We start from the raw sequence: 18,734 nt of genomic DNA, 5'->3' as shown, positions 1-18,734 counted from the left end.
GAAAACTAGCTGTGACAGAAGGCAGGAAAGCAACTACTGGAGTACATGTTATTGATGATGAAAGAGAAGCAACCCTAGAATAGGTCAGTGTTTTGACTTCCTGTCCATAGTTTGTAATAGATGAGCAAGAAAATAGTTGTCCTGCAGGCTTAAAGACCCATTATCTTTTTGGTCTCCATTCTTAACTAAAATCTAGAGGAGCAAGTTGAATACTGAGGAGTTTGTTACTTAACGTACTCCTTTCCATCTCTGCAGGAATTTGATTTCCATGTTCGCTGGCCTGGAGTGAAACTACTTACATCCCTTTTAAAGCAGCAAGGACCTCAGGTGCAGCAGATCATTCTTGTGAGCCCTATGGGTAAGTGGTACAGCTTACTGCTTATGAACTTGAAATGGGAAGCTCAAAAAAAGAAAATGTTGCAGAAGGCTAGAGGACATGATAGCAAGGTGTTTTAAAGATTTCTAGTGGCGGGGGGGGAGAGGGAAAGAAAACTTGCTTCTGTGCTGATTTTAATTACGTATTTGTTACAGGTGTTTCAAGACTCATGGATTTACTAGCAGACTCTAGGGAGGTTATCCGAAATGATGTAAGTACGGAGGGCAAGCTATTAACCTCTTCATAATTAGCAACTGGTGATCAAGTTGCTGTATGCTTGTGCAGAATTTGGATGAAGTGAATGCATGTGAAGAAAGCACCATGATTGCTAATTGGAAATATTTCAGCCTTCAATTGAGTTTGAAGCTGTTGTTGGGCAATGAAGAACTGCGGCAAGCTGTCACTGTGTATTTGATGCACGCTCTGATGGTTGTCTAGACTACTGTCATCTGATGGTTGTCAGCCTTCTGTCAGGTCCACTTCTCTTTTTCCTATTTACCAAGATAAACTCTGCTTTCTAGTAAAGCACTTCATATCTTTTATAATAAGATTTTTTTATCTGTGTAATTATTTAGTGTCTTTGCTGTTGTACTGTGCTTTAAAGTATGCAGAGGCAAGCATATTCTGTGGTGTCCATGGTGGGTTATATTGCATGTGCCAAATGGCAGGGCACAGGGCTATGCCCTGTGATTCTGGCCAGCATTGCTTATGTAGCATCCTCCAGAAGGCTGTGCGTTTTGAAAATTAGTGTTCTTCTAGTAAAAGAAGGTTTAACTGCTCTTCCCCTGCCCCTCCAGGGAGTCTTGTTGTTACAGCAATTGACTAAAAGTAATGCAGCCATTCAGAAGATTGTTGCCTTTGAAAATGCTTTTGAGAGACTCTTGGATATCATCACAGAAGAAGGAAACAGTGATGGAGGTACAGGAAAATATCTCAGTGCTGCTTTAATCATTGACAGTGTTAATTTCTCTAAGCATACATGCATGGGTCGGTGTGATCCTACCTGGCTCATGTCTTCAAACATAGATATTTTAATGGCAATGTCAGGTCTGCATGTGCCCTCCTTGTCACTTACCAAGCTGAGTGTCTGTGTTGTTCCTGCGGGATCCTCAGATGCTTGGAGTGGCTGGATGCAACAGCTCACTGTCCTCCATGGCTTCAGCTTCATTACTAACTTCATTTTTCTGGTGAGCTCCTTGTCAAATCATTTACCTGTTCCGGAAAAAGAACAGAAAAAGGATGAGCAGAAATTTTGCAGCACTCTTCAAGTGTTTGTGTGTGTGTGTTTATTTTCTTCTGACAGCTTGCTTGTCTCCCAGATGAATTATTCCAGATATCTTGCCATGGAATGATTCAGCAGATCTTAGTTTCCAAGCAGCTATTTTTAGTCGGGTAATAATTATAGAGGAGAAGAAAGGAGACTTGGTATGTCAGTTCCTAAGTGCCAAGAGTTCCTTACTTTCCATCCTCCTCCACATTTACTCCTCTTGTCCGTGGCCCAGCTGAGGGCTGGATTACCAGCTATAGCTCTGTGCAGCTGGGGGTTGGACAGGAATGTGACAGCAACAATTTTTTCTCCCACTCCCAAGTTAAGGTGCTGCCTGTGCCTAGCTTGTCCCAAGCATAAGAAATAAAAAAAAATACCATGAACTTGAAAATGAGTTGACATTTTAGCCAGCGGTTTAGGATGGTGAATGTGTAATCCCGTGTGAATTGCTGTACACGAATCCTGATGCTGTTGAAGAGGAACTGCATTTTAGTTCTTAAAATACAAAGCACTGTTAGTGTAACATGACTCTGAAGTTGATATTAACTCAAGCCACGAAGTTTTTGAAGCTTGTTTAGAAGTGCTTCCCATTCTTACCCAGCTTATGTACCATACAAATGATGTAGTCTTTGCAAATACTGTTTTTGTTAAATTTAGGAATGAACCTCAATTACAGCACTTCATTTCTAAGAAACCTACTGGATAAGCACAAATGTATTGCATTGCTGAAAATGAATTTTTTCATACATGTTCTTCACAGCTTTCAGTTGAAATAACCATACGTTTAAACAAGGGAAACTCAGAACTTGTTTTCCATTTTGTTGTATAGTGAATATAGTGATTTCCCCATGTGTCATTTTTTTTGCTTAATTCTTTGTTTTACCTTTTATTTCCCAAGGAATTGTAGTTGAAGACTGTCTTCTCCTACTTCAAAACTTATTGAAAAATAATAATTCCAATCAGAATTTTTTCAAAGAAGGGTCATATATTCAGCGTATGAAGCCTTGGTTTGAAGTTGGGGATGACAATTGTGGTTGGTCTGCACAGAAAGTGACTAATCTTCACCTAATGCTGCAGGTAAAACACTTTTTTTTTATCTAATTTAGTGCCAGTATCAGCTTTTTTCTACTCTAGTAGTTTCCATGTTGTGCCTTGTAACAGTTTCCTATTACAAGGCATGTCCTCTCTTTAGCTCATTGTTAGCCTACAAGTGTTCATGAGAGTTGCTGCTTTAAGCACAACCACTGTTTCAAAGTTGTGAACTTGTGTGGGTGGTATAGTAAAATCACTTCATTTGGTGTGACTTAATAAGTAACAGTGATATGGGCTAATTACTCAGTTAGGGTTGGCTTTTATAAAGCACACCTGAGCAGACCTCAGGTGTGAAACTGGATTAAACTTAAAATTAAATGGTCACAATGCTAATGTGATGAAAATGCTATTGCTTGGTGTCTTAAGTTCCTTTTTTAAGAGCAGTTGTTCTGTAGCTAACTTGAAGGTAGGCGAGCTTTCTGTTCTGGGATTTCCTGAGTTCTCAGGCTTTCTTGGTGTTTTCTCCCTAGCTTGTGCGGGTTCTCGTGTCTCCCACGAATCCTCCTGGCGCCACGAGCAGCTGTCAGAAGGCCATGTTTCACTGTGGCTTGTTACAGCAGCTCTGCACAATCCTGATGGCAACTGGGGTTCCAGCTGACATCCTGACAGAAGTAAGAGGGGCAGCAAGTAAAGTAGGGATGGGGGCAACTAAATGGAGCAATAACAAGAGGCTTTGGGGTAGCCAGTTCTTGCAGGGACAAACTGAAATTATACGATTTGCCGAGAGTATATCTTAGGTGCCAGACATGTCAGCTTCCTCCTGTGCAGGGAATACATAGTGATGATAGTACTTGGCATTATATTTTGAGCAACTGTAGTATAATTCACTATCAGGAAGTATCTGGATTTGCTTGTAGAGTTTAATTTAACCTTTCTTCAGCAGGCTTCATATTATGGCTGTTGCTTTGTTTAACTTCTGAAATTGTTTTCTTATCTAAATCTCTGTACTTAAGTCTTGATATATATTTTTCAATACTGAGCTGTCAGACTGGATAATCGAGTGTTGCATGAATTCGGTTGTCACTCACACTTAACTAACCATTTTATTGTTCTTTTCTCCCTGCCATTTCTGTAGACCATTAATACAGTGTCAGAGGTCATTCGAGGATGCCAGATAAATCAAGACTACTTTGCCTCTGTAAATGCACCTTCTAATCCACCAAGGTAGAGGAAGAAAAGTGTTTAACTTTGTTTAGGTAATGATGTATTGGTATGGGCAATTGCAGTCTAACCCAAAGGATTATTAAATTTTGAAGTTTGGAGTTCCAGTACATAGAAACAGCTTTGAGTTCACCCTGGTGAACTTCACTCAGCTTTGAGTTCCCACGTATTAGGTGTCAGGTCTCTTTCCAGAGAGATAAGGGCTAGAACTGTTCTCATTTAATGTTAGGTGGTATCTGTAAAATAATTTAGTAGTTAGAAATAGCCATGTTAAGCAGAGATGTTGCTGCCAGGTGACTGTCTGCAAAAAAAAAAAAAAAACAGAGGCCAAGAAAATAGCCAGGCAATTTGTTAACTCAGATTGGGCAGTGCCAAGGTGATACATATTTATCTCAATTTCAGTGTGACTAGAGTAGAAAACAACATTGTGCTGTAGGTTACCGGTGACATTATGAGGAGTCCTCTGGGGTGCTCCTGTAGCAAGCTGGGAGAAGCAATGGGACTCGGTGTGAAATGAAAACATGGCTAATGAATGCTTGCTCATGGCAGTGAAATGCAACATATCAGCTGTTTTTTGTGTTAAGGGGACAACTTCCATTTAAAAACAAAAAAAGCCAAATTTAAATGTTTGAAATGGCAGTAGATAGTGAAGGCAAAAAGCTTCCTTGCACGGATGTGTTTCCATTGGTTGACTGTTTCCATGTTGGCTGTGATCATGTCCCAGTGCTGTGTGTTTTTGGTGGGTCACGCAGGTGTCAGCGCAGCAGATCCTGTCACTCCTACCCTGTACCTGTTGCCCAGACACCTGCAGCTGTGCAACTTTGTGCTAATGTTTTTTTCTCTTTCCTTGCCAAACAGACCTGCAATTGTAGTTCTTCTGATGTCCATGGTAAATGAAAGGCAGCCTTTTGTGCTGCGCTGCGCTGTTCTCTACTGTTTCCAGTGCTTTTTATACAAAAACCAAAAAGGACAAGGAGAAATAGTTTCTACGCTTCTGCCATCCACTATTGACGGTATGCAAGAACAACCTCTTTCTAGAAAGTGCTTCTCGTGTATTATTTCAAGTTATCTGAGAAACCGTTTATCTGTATGTGGGTGCCAAGCAAGAATTGGGTTATGGTTTCTCTAAATTTGACACATGACCCTCAATTTTTTTCTGGGTTTCCACGGAACGCTTACGTTTTGCATATTTTACAGTCTCTTGTCGTGGTCTAACTTGTCCCTTTTGGCCATTCTGGCAGCTACAGGTAACTCTGTCTCAGCTGGCCAGCTGCTCTGCGGCGGCCTCTTCTCAACGGACTCCCTGTCCAACTGGTGTGCGGCGGTGGCGCTGGCGCACGCGTTGCAGGAAAACGCCACCCTGAAGGAGCAGCTGCTGCGCGTGCAGCTGGCGACAAGCATCGGCAACCCGCCCGTGTCCCTGCTGCAGCAGTGCACCAACATCCTCTCGCAGGTACGCGCGGGCTCCGGCGCGGCCGGGAGCGGGCGCTTGGCGTAGCGGTGTCTGGTAGAGAGACACTAGCGTTAGCCTAACGAGGAGGAGGATTCTCTCTCCTGCTGAAATTCCAGCATTTCCTGAAAACACTTGGCACTTAATAAATAAATAAACCACAGAAATGTTTATGTCCATCAATGTTTGCAAATTAAATGCTGCTGTGTTTCTCAAGTCAAGGACTTGAACTGAAAGTTACTATTACTTTCTTATCTTCCCTTGCTCATGAGATGGACATCGACACTAACTGAAAGTAATTTCAGTCTGAAAAATAAGTAGTTTCTTATGTCAAGACAACTTTGCTGTGTAGTAGAAATGAAGGGAAGGCTTGGGCAATTTGGGCAGTACAGAATTCTTTTGCAAGGCCAGTTTTAAAACCTGTATGGGTCATGGCTTTTTTGCCTTGTAAGAAGGAAACTTCTGTTACTACAAGTAGGCAGAGGATCCTGAAGCACCTAGAAATTTACCTTGGTGTAGAAGACATGGCAGATGGGTAGGAACCCCACTCATGTTCTACATTGTCCTGCAGGAAATGCCTGATGAGCATTTAATGCATAATTGCTAGCAGAAACATCTTGAAAATACCAAGTGCTCACATACTGATGCTCATTTGTTTGTGTCAGGTTAAACACATTCGTTGACATTGTTCAGCTTTGTAACGCCTGGCTTTGCAAATGGCAACAATGATAGTTCACTCTATAGAGAATGTGCCTTGTGACATACGCTCTTATGACAGGCATTTGGAGGAAGATTAAATAAGGAGATAGTTAACTCTGGTGATTCTGGAGACATTTCTGCAATTAATGGCAGAATGCTCTAATCGATATTTTATTCATGTGACTTTTCAGACACTCTCCCTGAGAATAGGCAGTCCTCTCTGTCCTTTTCCCTATGTTTTTTGTCTGTTAATGTGAATTGGAGTCAATAAAACTGCCTGTGGCTTTTTAGACTTAGGTTATACAAGGGGCTCCAACTTGGGATGTTTCTGAAATGTGTTTTTTCCACTTAAAAGTTCTCAAGTAATGCATGTGTAACTTGCAGGGTGATAAGATCGACAGACGGGTATGTATTTCTTGGCACAGCTTTGGCATTTCCTTGCCACAAGCAGGCCCTTTTCTCCTATCTTGGGTTTTGCTTGGGGGGGATTCTCTAACTGCTTTTTGATGTGTTCCCACTTACAGCTTTGTGTTGCAGTTGGGTTTTTTCCTAGCATAACAAACTTTCTGTGTTTCCAGGGTATTCTCTGGGGTGCTCCAGGAAACTGTGGGGTGAAGATCTTGGGTAGCATGGGTGCTTTCTTTCCAGAGTGGCATATACATTCACCAGCTGTTCACCTAATTAGATGCACTTTCTTGTCAGAAAAATTACACTGCTAGAAATACTGTTTCTTCAGACTGGCCTGTAGCAATCAATTGATACAACGTGAATGGGAACCTGCTGATTTTTTTTTTTCTGATTGCCAAAAGAAAAACCATGTTTAACTTGCATCCCAACTACTTTGTACGTTCACTTACCAGAGAAAGTTCTTTGGGGCTTTAGCTGTGAAGATTTTGGTTGTAAACAGCAGGGATCTGTTCACTAGCCTTTGAGCCTTGAAATGATGTTCGATTTTTGAGGCCATGTTACTTGAAGAGCTACTGAACTAGGCATCATCTGCAGCAAAGCAGTTTTTAATATTGTGCTGTGCTGTAGTTAGCTTTATTTGCCGTATTTATCCCAGCTGTGTCGAGCTGTGGGACTGAACTGAGTCTGGTCCTGAACTGTAGAGAAACCCTGGAGAACTGTGATCTGTTACAGCAGGAATTCCAAGAGCAGGTCAGGACTTGGAGCTGTGTGTTGGTTTTTTAGAGAGTGTGTTTTGGGCTCAGTGGAGATGACTGAGCTGAAAGTGCTAGCCTGACCTCAGTGTAGTGTGCTGAGCCTCAGAGAGGGGTGCAGCTGCTCTCAGGGGGTAACTTCTTCTGTGGATGCTCAGTCACACACACCAATATAGCTTTGCGTTTCTAACAGAAAAGAAAATGACTGGATGCAAAATGGGCAGTTGCACAGCTCACTCGGTCACGGTGGGTGCAGGTTACCTTATGGTCCTGCTCCCTGAAAGGTTTCTGCAGCAGGTGAAGCTGTGCCATTTTTCAGTGTCGTGAGGGTGTCATTACCAGACTGCCTTGGATATAAGTTTTTGTATATAAGCAGAGATTAGAAAATGTAGTGCTTGCAGGTTATGAATAAAATAAAGAAGGGGATAGGGATGATGCACAGCTCGGTCAAGACGGAAAGCTAAATGGGCTGTTTTTTAAGACAGGAAAAAGGAAGGTGAGAACAGAGCTCAGTGAAAATGAGGCAGCTTGGAGTGAGATCTCGGTCAGTGGGAACCGCTCGGGGCGCGTGGCTAGAAGCTGAGCAGCAAGGAAAATAGTCTGTCCATTAGTGCAGCGTCACGACAGGGTCACAGCAAAGCTGCAGGCTAACCTGCAGCAAAGACAGCAGCTGTAGCTGGTGGGGTGTGCAGCACTTGCTACTTACTGTGGAAACAGCAAGCAGGTGTTGGAAGGGCTGGTGGTCACAGCTGCTTTCTCTGCTCTTTGGACATTCCTCACTCCAGGTGTCTGGAAGTCACAGCGGGGTCATGAGGCAAATGCTCCCTTTTCCATTGGTGAAGCAGTAGAAATGCCGGATCCAGACAGAGTATCCCTGTGGCCATTCACCCCGCTGTGGTCTTACTCTCCAAGCAGGGCAGGATCCCAGCTGTTCTGAGTACTCCTCTTGCCTTCCAGACTTGACTTGTTTTTTCCCCAGCTCCTCTACCCAGCTTACTAGGTGCATGTTTGAAGGTTTGTTCTCCATGCAGGGAGCTTCCTGCTTGACTGTCTTCTCCAAGCATAGGCCATCTGTGAGGATGTGCGTGCCCGCCTTAATGCTAGTATGGCCATAGTATCTGCAGCAGAGAGGGAGACAAAATTGCAGAAAAGGGTCAGTTTTGCAGTTACTGAGGAATTAGCTACTGCCATAGCAATTTATGCAATTTGCTTAGTGTTTGGACCTCTGAATTACTTTATTACAGCAATTGTTTCTTTAGATTGTCAGTACTTTAGATATCTTCAGTTCTTCAAAATACGACAGTTTTTTTAGGTGTGCTTAAAACTGCAAGTGTTTATTTTGTACTAGAAGCCATCTAAAGGCTTTCTGCATAACACTGGTGCGTGTGTTCTGTGTATGAGCAAGAACCTAAAATCAATATTCAGGTGAGAACTGTTTTCCCTGATTAATAAAAAATACTGCAAGTAGGCTGTCTTACGTTGTTCCTTTGTGACTTAGGGTGTATATTCCTTTGCCTAAAGAAACAGCTACTTCAGTGCTACATTTCATGACTTCTAGTATTTGAGCAACACAGAAAGTTGTAGGCAGCAGCAAATGGAGGAGATTTTTAGTAACTCCTTTTATAGGAAAAGGAAATCCTTTATAGGAAATCCTAGCCAGGCTTAGTTTGTTTATTTGCCCCTTCTTTGCAGGCATTGTGTATGTATCTTCCCTCATGTTACCCTACTATTAATTACAAATGCAGAACTAATTTGTTATGGTTTTAAATTGGTGCTAATTTGCATTGAGTCGTATTTGTGTGGTTTGTTGACTTGCTCGGAAAAGAGTTAAAGTATATGAATGACTTCATGTTTTTCATCAAAGCACTAAAGTTGAGTTCATTTTAACTAACAAATGGGTATTACGGCAAAGAACTATTTTTTTTAAGCTAAGTTAAAAATGGGTGAGTTCTGTATCACTGCAGTTTTTCTGATGCTTTAGCCCTCTGTTATGGAAACATAATGGTTTTTAATAAGTTTTTATTCTTTTCAGGGCAGCAAAGTACAGACGAGGGTTGGACTATTGATGTTGCTTTGTACCTGGTTAAGCAACTGCTCAATTGCTGTCACACACTTCCTTCACAACCCAGCCAATATTCCTTTTGTATCCTTAACCTGCTTGCAGAGTAGAACCACTTGCCTAGAAATTCCTTGGGTTCCTTGGATTGTTCATGTTAAATTGAAATGCTTGTGCAGATCAGTTTGCAGGCGCTGCATGACATAAAAGGGAATGCATGGGGTGGGAGATCCATCCAGCTTCCGTTGGCCGGGCCTTGAGACGGTGAGCGCTGGCCCATCTCTACGAGACGTCTTCAAGCACAGTGGGAACTTGTCCTTGGTCGTGGGGATTCCCCTGCTGAAGGGTTCACTGCAGCAGGCCCTTGATACCCTAGTGTGACTTAGGCTTGTCATTGCCCAGGTGTGCAAGCCTGTTTCCTGGCTTTATTGGAGTTTATTTTTATGCTTACTCTTTATAAGTTATATCTAATGTCCACCGTGCAAAAATGTCATTTTACTTAAATATCACTGTAGGATAAAACAGAGGTGGCTGTTGTTGTTTGTTTTGGAGCAACATTTTCTTGAATGTTAAGGTGACCATTTCTAAAGAAAAACTCCTGTGGGACCACTGATTACCCAAGTCCTTTAAAAAAGGAGCTAGCCTAGTGAAGTTTACATCAGGTAGTTTCCTTATAAATCCAGCTCGTTTTTGTCTGCAAATGCTTTTTTAACAAAGGACTTAGACTGTAGTAGCATTTTAGTAATGAATATGTATGTTATATGCATTGTGCTTATGAAATATCTCGAATATCCTTAACGAGAGGTCCAGCTCACAGGACAGATAGCGGAAAACCTCGGAGAAGAGGAACAACTGGTCCAGGGCCTGTGTGCACTTTTGCTGGGTATTTCCATCTACTACAATGACAATTCTCTTGAAAATTATAGGAAGTAAGTATGATACAGGAAAAAGATGACTGTAGGGAAAGACAGTGTGAAAGGTAGCTAGATGGTGGTTTAATGGGCTTTCACTGCTGTAGTGTGGTCTGAAGAGTGTTGGGATTAACTGTTTTCTATGCTTGTTTCTTGGGGTACCAAGCATGTTGGTTAGGAATGCAAAATAACTGTCCCACCTTTAGCTAGGCAAAGTAGATGGTGGTTCTGCATAGGTCACTCTAACCTGTTTTTGCTCTGAGAGCAGATGACAGTGGCGCACTGCAAAAGCTTGGATTTCAGATATTAAACATCTAACGCAGATAAGAGTTGAGAAAGATGATAATTTGTAACTGAAAGAAATCTTGAGGGCAGAATCAGTTCATTTCTTCCTGGCCGTTGTGCTGTGATTAACTGTCTGTCTGATTTTCAGAGAGAAGCTGAAACAGCTAATTGAGAAGCGGATTGGCAGGGAAAACTTCATCGAGAAGCTTGGCTTCATTAGCAAACACGAGCTCTACTCCAGAGCTGCTCAGAAACCACAGCCCAGCTTTTCTAGCCCAGACCACATGATGTTTGATCACGAATTTACTAAGCTTGTAAAGGAATTGGAAGGTGGTGTATATTATGCTACTATCAATAGTTTCTATGATGAACTGATGATGCACCTAGTAAATGTGCTGAATTCTATTAAAAGTAGTAAAATCATATTAAAATGCAGTATCTGAAAACCATATTACAGTAACTGCTATAGCCAATAATATCCATACTTGTAATTTAACTATTCTGCTAAAATACAAGTCCATGGTCACAGTTGGTAATAATCAGATAATGTTAAACCGTGAAGTGAAATGTTTCTTAATATTTGCTGTGAGTCATCCCACTGGGGGTAAGAAGTCTATTTACTTGTGTTCCTGTAGTGAGTTAAAGGTTATGCCTTTAGAAAGCACACAAAGATGGCTGGAGAAGCTATAAAGAACCTACATCTTTGCTGTTTCTAGCTGATTCCTTAAGAAAAATGTGCAAGACTCCCATTTTCTTGGTGAGACGGAGAGAAACTTTCTCCCTCTTTAAAAAGGAAAAAAAAAAGTTACCTCAATCCTTCATGAAAGACAGGATATGTGAGCATCCTTAACATTTACTGTATTTGTCATTTACTGATTTTCTGTATAATATGATTGTTCAGCATCAGTCTAGAGAAGAGAAAAAAAAAAAAAGCAACCATAAAGATGATTTTTCCAAGTCAGGTTTCATCTGCCTTTCACCCTTGTCCTAAAACTTCTCCTTGTCTGCACAACCACTTGGGAAAGCAGCACTAGTGTAGCCTTACTGCAAGTAAGACTCATCTTTGCTGATAGAAAGGCTTCAAACATCCATTTGCTCTTTTGAAACTGTTGAAAGAATTAAGTGTGTGAACCTTGGCAAAGGACTATGCAAAAATACCTTCTCCTTTTTTCTTAGACCTGTTTGTGACCACTGCCTTTTTGAAGTGCAGGTTGTTTCTTGTACTATGACCTTAGTTAAACTCTGTTTTTGACAGGTGTCATAAGCAAAGCTATTTATAAGTCCAGTGAAGAAGATAAAAAGGAGGAGGAGGTGAAGAAGACATTGGAACAGCATGACAATATTGTGACTCACTACAAAAAAGTCATTAGAGAGCAGGTAAGAGGGAGTTGCACTGTATATATCCCTTTGAAAGTTGCCCAAATGACTTCGGGAGACACCAAAGTGCTGATTCGTACCAGATTTTCTGAAATGAGTAACAGGGAATCTAGAAATTCAGAAGGTGACAAATTAAATGTAGCTGCAGGAGGAGGTGACACTGACAGCATCATTAACCAGTGATATGATTTGGTGGAATATGGTTTCCTCTGTTTATATTTTGCTTGCAGTATTGTACACAAATGTGTTATGTAATATTGTAACATTTCCTCTTTTTTCTTTTACAGGACCAAGAACTTGAAGAATTAAAACAACAAGTTAACACTTTAAAATCTCAAAATGAACAGCTTCAAGCTACAGTTACACAACAAGTATCGCAGATCCAACAGCATAAGGACCAGTATAATCTCCTTAAAGTACAGTTAGGTATGCTATGCTTCAGAAAGAATAAAAAATCTTTTCACTCATGCTCAAGATGTTATCTAATTTATGGGAGCTACAGAACAGCTTCAGCCAACAAGTTCTGCTACAGGCATGATGCAATATGCTGTTCTGCATCTGAACACTTGCATAGAGATAAATGGGTGGGTTTTTTTGGTTGCTTGGGTTTTTTAGCTGCATTTAAGCAATGCAAACAGTAAGATTTTTTCAACAGATTTTGCTAAAAACAGTTTGCTAAAAACTGGTCCAGCAGATATGTAGAGCAAGACATAGTAGTATTAGCAAAGAGAGACCAAACTGAATGCTTAGATCCAAGCAGTATCTGCGAGTTATTTCAAGGGGAACCTTGATAAGCTCCATGTGCCATAGGCCTATGTAGAAGTAATTCTGCATTTGGGATCTGTTACTAAAGGTATGCAAAGACAATTGTGTTTCCTCTCTGGAATGAGTTGCTTGTGAACTTACTAACGGAGCACGTTGATGTGGCTGCAAATATGTATTTTAAGCAGTGGCAAATTAGAGCTGCTTGATAAGCTTTTTCTAGCCAATTTTTCAATGTTGCAGTTTCCTCCTGTAATTGGAATAGCTTGTTTTGCCCCGTGCAAGAGGCGAAGCAAAGAATCCTTTCCTTTGTATGTTTTGAAGCTAACCTTAAAATCAGGTCAGCATTGTAACCTTTGTAATAAACTTTGTCCCACAGGAAAGGACAATCAGCATCATAATTCTCATGGTGAAACGTTTCAGATGAATGGCATCCAGCTGGAAGAAGTGAGCAAACTGAAAGAGGAATTAGAAGAATGGAAGAATAAGCATGAACTACTGCAAGGACAGCTGAGGGAGAAAGATTCTGTGATTGAAAAGTTGGTAAGAGTTAACTCTAATTGCTGCTGTTTGCCTTGGTCTAAGCTCTTTGATATGGTGATAGTCATGGGAAAGGCTTGGAGATGCCTCTAGCAGAGCCTTTTCTGCTTGGCAGAATGCTCACAAGTAATTTTGCAACTGATCTACTGAACTGTGGGACCTGTGGTATTGACGTGGGGAGAAAAACACTGTTTCTTGGGAGCGTAGGCAGGGTAATACCTGAAACCCCCTTGGGGTGGCCTGCGTTGGGTGGCCTGCTGGCCAAAATGCAGGGTGCTGCAGGCTCCTTCCTGGACGGAGACCAATTCTCTGGGGTATGAATTGGTGAAAAACTGCTCTGTGTCCACCTGGCAGGCCACCCAGCTGCTCTCTTCTCAGGGAGTTATGTGTGTTTCTTGTCCCTTTTGCACTTTCTTAGCTAGAAATTATCCATGCAAGCCCACAGCTTGTTTATAACAGTAATTGTTCTGAAAACAAGACCATTTAGTCCATTTAGTTTTACGATCAGCTTCCCTATTGCTATTATTCCCTATTGATTCCCTATTCCCTATTGATATTATTGTTCGTATTGTTTCCTGTTGCTATTACAGAAGTCTTCACAGCTGGAGATGGGAACAACAGAACAATCTTCACAGACCAGCAAATCTGGTGCTTCAGAACTCAATAATGAACTTCAAAAGGTGAACTTGAACTACTTAATCTTGGTACTGTCACCCATGGGGCCAAGCTATGATAAACAGTGATAGCTCAGGGTGGAAAGGGACTTGTGTCATGTTTCAGGGAGGAGGATGGATCCCTGAGTATGTTGCTATTTTAACTTTATAACCTTGGTTTATGATGATGGTGTTGGACACAATCTTGATGCAAGGATTATGTTGTTTATGCCAAGCAAAATTAGGCCAGCAGAAAAAGCAAACTCCTTATGTAAATGTTGATAAGAAATCTTCTAAGTATTAGATATGCAACACAGAGAACAAGGTCAATTAGTCAAGATGACTTTTGCTCCCAAAATGCTGAGCAGTGTTTCTCTGATTTGAAAGTTTATTCCTTAATTATTCCTGGGTTGATAATACGTTAATAGGTTTCTGTGCCACAGAGATACACTGTGTATTCACAGGAGTGCTAGTGTTGTAGCACAACCTATTTTTATTTGCTTTTTTATATATTTTTCTTCTATATTTTACAGTATTGATACTATTTATAATTATTATTGAGCCTCATACAGTTATCTTGAGCATCCTGAGGAGTCTTGTTCTCTAGAGAAGTGGCTGCCATGCTCTCGAGAGATGTTCATGAGTTTCCTGTCATATCCCTCATGTGGAGCAGTATAGGGTGCAGATGTTAGCATTTAAATTAAGAAAAACTTAATGTGAAAACATCTATCTTGGTACTTTATCCAAATAACTTGATGACCCTTTGTTTATTTACCAAAGGAATTAGAAACTCTGAGGAGTCAGATACAGCTGCAGTCTACAGAGATCTCTAAACTTCAGTCTGAGAATCAGAAGCTACAGCTAATGGTACGTGCAAGACTTAATCACTTCGCTTTGGGGACTGAAACTTAAGCTGTCTTTCCATCTTGTGCTGCCTGTGGCCACTTTTGCTCAAGCAAACTGTATTTAATAATACACATCAGTAAATGATTCCAGCAGTGTTTTAAATGACACAACTGAATTCCTAGACATGCCTTTCATGAAAACATAGTGAATGTAGTAATTGAGATACCAGTTTGAAAGCTTACATACAAATGTATATTAAAGAAGGTAGATGAATCTGTCCTGATACTGAAGTACTTGAGAGTTTTTAGTTGTGTGTTGAAAATAATTGTGGATAAAGCATGATAGACTAGCTAACTAAATCTGATAATGTTCTCAAAGCTAGTTCATTTTAAAACTCTGTGCTGAGCTAGAGAATTGCATGAATGTGCCAGGGTCATGTTTCTGACATGGTCCAAGCTGCAGGAGCACAGGCCACATAAGTGAAAGGAGAGCACGGCACGACGCCGAGTGCTTACGCAAAATGAGGATCCTCCTGCGTGGCAGTAGTCAAGACAGATGGTAGCCTGTGGTAGCTGCCCTCACTGGAACTCCTGCTTCCAGCAGGTTTGCTCAGACTTGCACACTGAAGTCTAACTTGAATATTGCAAAACATGAATAAGAAAAATAGGAAAGGTGTAATGTAAATATCTGCTGAGCAAGGAGGGTTTCTGGCATAAAGTTTCAGCTGCTCTCCTATAAGATCCTGCATCACACGTGCTGGCCATGTGTGCTGGTGAGGCATGTTCAAGTGCCCCCTGCTGCCTCCAGCTGTCACCCTGCTTCCTTGCCATCCTGCACACTGCTCGCTGTTCCTACAGCTTTGGCCTGGAGATGCTGCAGCTGGGGAAGCATTTGTCCAGCACTCATGCAATGCTGATAATTTTAGTTTAGTGAAAAGACAGCTGCCACATTTTGGAAAGGTTAATGTTGGGTAGGACTGACTGAAAACAAACTTGCCATTTTTAGTTATGTAGCATGCAAAGATTCAAGTTTCTGCTTAATAAAAGTCTTTAGCACTTTTTAAGCAGTACCTGAGTGAAACTTAGTGGTCTGTTAGGCAAGGAATCTGCCTACAATAAACTACCAGATCCTTTCCGTGGTATGAAGGTCACATTTTGTGTTCTCCCCTTTGTGTATGTGTATATGCACATTCCTGTGTGAGACACCCCAGGAAGGAAAGGCCTGTCGTCTTTGCCTTACAGTACAGGATTTTTGCAGCACCTTAGATGAGCTGTAATACGAAAATATGCTTTTAACATCTACAACTTCTTGTATAATGTCTTGACTTGCTGCCTTTGCGTATGAGGCATTTGGCATACCTGATAATATATTTCTGTTCCACAGAATGCAGCTGCAGATTCTGTATTAGGAGATTGCGGGGCCACAGCAGCCAAGAACCCCGAAGCGGAAGGACGACTTTTGCAAGAAGTGAAAGAACTGAAGGTTGGTAATGGACAAACACCAAGCCGCAAGTCCTCCTGATAACCAGTCTTCAGTTTGGACTTGCACAGTAGAAAAGGCTTTGGGTGGAAGAGGAGCTCTGTGCTCTTAGTGCCTCATATGCTTTAGGTTACATAAGGGAGCCTGCATCTCCCTCTTCCAGCTTCTGTGAGGCCCTAGGCCTGTTAGGAACCTTAGGTCAGCTGGGAGCTGTTCAGCCAAATTTGAAAATGAGGTAGAGTCCTCAAAAGACAGCTGGGTTTCAGTGCTGTTCATTAAGACAAGGTGGATGGATGGATAGTGCCTGAACTAGATGTTACTCTGAAGAAACTTTAGAGTGGACTCGATTGAAAAGGGTTCAGTTCAGCCTGGCACTAGTCAGTCATGATATGCACATGTGAAGATGAGAACTAGCCACAGTGTTTGGCACATTCCTCTGAGCTAGTTATGGAAGGTTAGAATAGTGGAGTTCAGGTAGGGAGGGTCGGAAATGAGGCTACAGAGCACTAACGGAGTGGAGTTGTTACAGTTAATCTATGGAGCATGTTCATATGAAATGAGGTTTCAGCTGTTCCTTTGTTCATGGTGTAACTTGCTGTGGGTTTTTCCTGTTGGCAGAATGAAGTCAAAGCTCTCTCTGAAGAAAAGGCATCACTAAAACAGCACTTGGATTCTTCTAACAGTACAGTTGCCATTTTGCAAGATCAGAAAAGCAAACTTCAGCAAGAAGTTGCAGAATCAAAAAAAGAACAGGATGATCTCCTGGTGCTTTTGGCTGACCAGGATCAGAAACTATCTGCATTAAAGAACAAATTGAAGGAGCTGGGTGAACCGGTAAGCAAAATGAGGGAGGGAGGAAGTTCTCCGGTTGGAGGCAGTCTGGTTATAGCGATATGATATCCACCAAATTAGAGGCATCTTGATGTGAACAAGGGGCTGATGAAGCTGCCAGAGTTGCTTTCTCAGCTCAAGAGTGGCAGCCAGCAAAACAGATGATGAGTGCCTCTTGGAGAAGGTGTTCACCTCAGGAATGCTCTGATGTATATGCCTACCTGGTGTGAGAAAGTGACTTGTCGTGTATATGCCTGGGTGATATGTGGCTTCCTATCACAGGCCATCATGTCTGTCAGTCAAATCCTTTATCTTTTGAAAGAAGGTTTACGTTTTGGTAGTGACCAGTTATTTGGTTTAGCTACAACTGTATGAATAAAGTTATAAAGAGGCTGGTGAGAGGAATTAATGTTATTTGTAGCAAGGGTAGACCCTACAGTGTAGCAAGAGTATTTCAGAGCTCATAGACCTCTAAGTGACTTTCAGGAGATGTACTGGCAGGACATGAATCGGCTTCCCTCGTGGTAGGGCAGTGCATGGGACTGGACGTGTCTTCATCCTCAGCCACTCTACTGAAGTCTGCTGGTGCCTGCAGCTGGGTGGGAAGCTGAAGAATAAAGTTACTCGCTCAAATGTTCAGGACAGAACTGATGACTGAACAGAGGCGGCTGTGCCCTTAGCTGGGTGACATTGTAAGATGACAGTTGCCTTTATCCAAAGAATTAATTGGTAGAGCGCGGCATGTTAGCTTCAGGTTTACTTTCGTTGCTTAAGCATTTGTCCTGTTTTGAAAAGTTTGGATTGGAATAAGGGATGTTATTTCTTACAATAGATCTTTACTAATTGCAGGTTGAAGATGAAGATGATATTGAATCTGGAGATCAGGCGGATGAGGATGAGGATGGTGAAGAAGAGGAACAAGACTAGTGTGTTCTTGTGTGTTACCATGAAAACTAGATTGCCTTGTGTTATGGAACAAACTAAAACTACTATGGGTATACAAAGCAAAATACTTGCTTAAAAAGCAGAGGGGAGAATGGTAACTGTGGGCCTAGTTATAAGTTACTGAAGTGTTTGGAAACCCTTCATACTAGAAAAGCCAACAAAAATCACTCTAAGTTCTACATGAGCATCCTAAATTGTACTTGTTTATAAGTTGCTTTAGACACAGTTTAAAGCATGGGTATGACAATGCTTCTGCCTCAGTTCATTGTCATTGACAGGAGTTCTGTGCATTTGTCTAGCGTTTTAATTTTTCAGGGCTTTTAACCTGATTAAATACACAAGTATTTGGTTTAACACCCGTCAAATGGAATCACTGCCTCTGCCTCGAGCAGGGGCCTTCAGTGTAGCTGGTGGCTTCGGTACAGGAGCAGGGCTGGGGGCTGCCCCTGGCCCGCGGAGCCCTCCCTCAACGCGCGTGAACCTGCCCGGCACGGAGGGCCTTGGCGCTGGACACGACCACGCCGGCACCTCCCAGGGAGACTGTAACACCCGGCTAATCCTGGGGAAGAGGTTCCACCGACACCTGCACCAGAAGGGTAGCGTTTCTAAGGAGACTATCTTTGGAGAAAGAAACAAAAAGGACAAAAATGCCCATTCTAAGGATATAATGTGCTACCCACTCAGCATACAAAAATTTAATTCTGTTGACTACTTCAGTAAGGAGATGAAAACTACTATGATTTATATAACTTATTGGCTCTTGATGAGTAAATAAAAGATGAAATTTTAAGAGAATTTAATTCATTAAGATAATTAATGAATATTATAAATGGCTCAGTTTTGG

The 18,734-nt window shown here is 41.6% G+C and overlaps 1 protein-coding gene across 2 annotated transcripts in view; it reads left to right on the top strand.

The window, feature by feature from the left end:
• The window catches only part of USO1 (USO1 vesicle transport factor), a 29,363-nt gene extending 11,309 nt beyond the window's left edge, over positions 1-18,054 (top strand). Inside the window, exons 6-25 of one of the 2 annotated variants that reach the window (XM_088521958.1) lie at positions 256-358; positions 532-587; positions 1,174-1,294; positions 2,542-2,720; positions 3,206-3,346; positions 3,811-3,899; positions 4,755-4,909; positions 5,138-5,349; positions 6,430-6,450; positions 9,238-9,348; positions 10,072-10,190; positions 10,606-10,787; positions 11,713-11,834; positions 12,122-12,260; positions 12,976-13,139; positions 13,727-13,816; positions 14,570-14,656; positions 16,019-16,117; positions 16,733-16,948; positions 17,795-18,054. In XM_088521958.1, the coding sequence (XP_088378084.1) occupies positions 256-358; positions 532-587; positions 1,174-1,294; positions 2,542-2,720; positions 3,206-3,346; positions 3,811-3,899; positions 4,755-4,909; positions 5,138-5,349; positions 6,430-6,450; positions 9,238-9,348; positions 10,072-10,190; positions 10,606-10,787; positions 11,713-11,834; positions 12,122-12,260; positions 12,976-13,139; positions 13,727-13,816; positions 14,570-14,656; positions 16,019-16,117; positions 16,733-16,948; positions 17,795-17,872 (2,484 nt within the window). In that variant the 3' untranslated portion in view covers positions 17,873-18,054. The remainder of the gene's footprint in view (positions 1-255; positions 359-531; positions 588-1,173; positions 1,295-2,541; positions 2,721-3,205; positions 3,347-3,810; positions 3,900-4,754; positions 4,910-5,137; positions 5,350-6,429; positions 6,451-9,237; positions 9,349-10,071; positions 10,191-10,605; positions 10,788-11,712; positions 11,835-12,121; positions 12,261-12,975; positions 13,140-13,726; positions 13,817-14,569; positions 14,657-16,018; positions 16,118-16,732; positions 16,949-17,794) is intronic. The other variant, XM_088521960.1, reaches the window with a different exon arrangement.
• The last annotated feature ends 680 nt before the right edge of the window (positions 18,055-18,734 follow it).

The sequence above is a fragment of the Tinamus guttatus genome, unplaced genomic scaffold (assembly GCF_059628265.1).
Source record: "Tinamus guttatus ecotype Peru unplaced genomic scaffold, ASM5962826v1 Tinamus_guttatus_pri_ptg000140l, whole genome shotgun sequence".
NCBI lineage: Eukaryota > Metazoa > Chordata > Aves > Tinamiformes > Tinamidae > Tinamus > Tinamus guttatus.
Note: the sequence above shows the minus strand (reverse complement) of the source record. Positions and strands in the feature narration are given on the sequence as shown.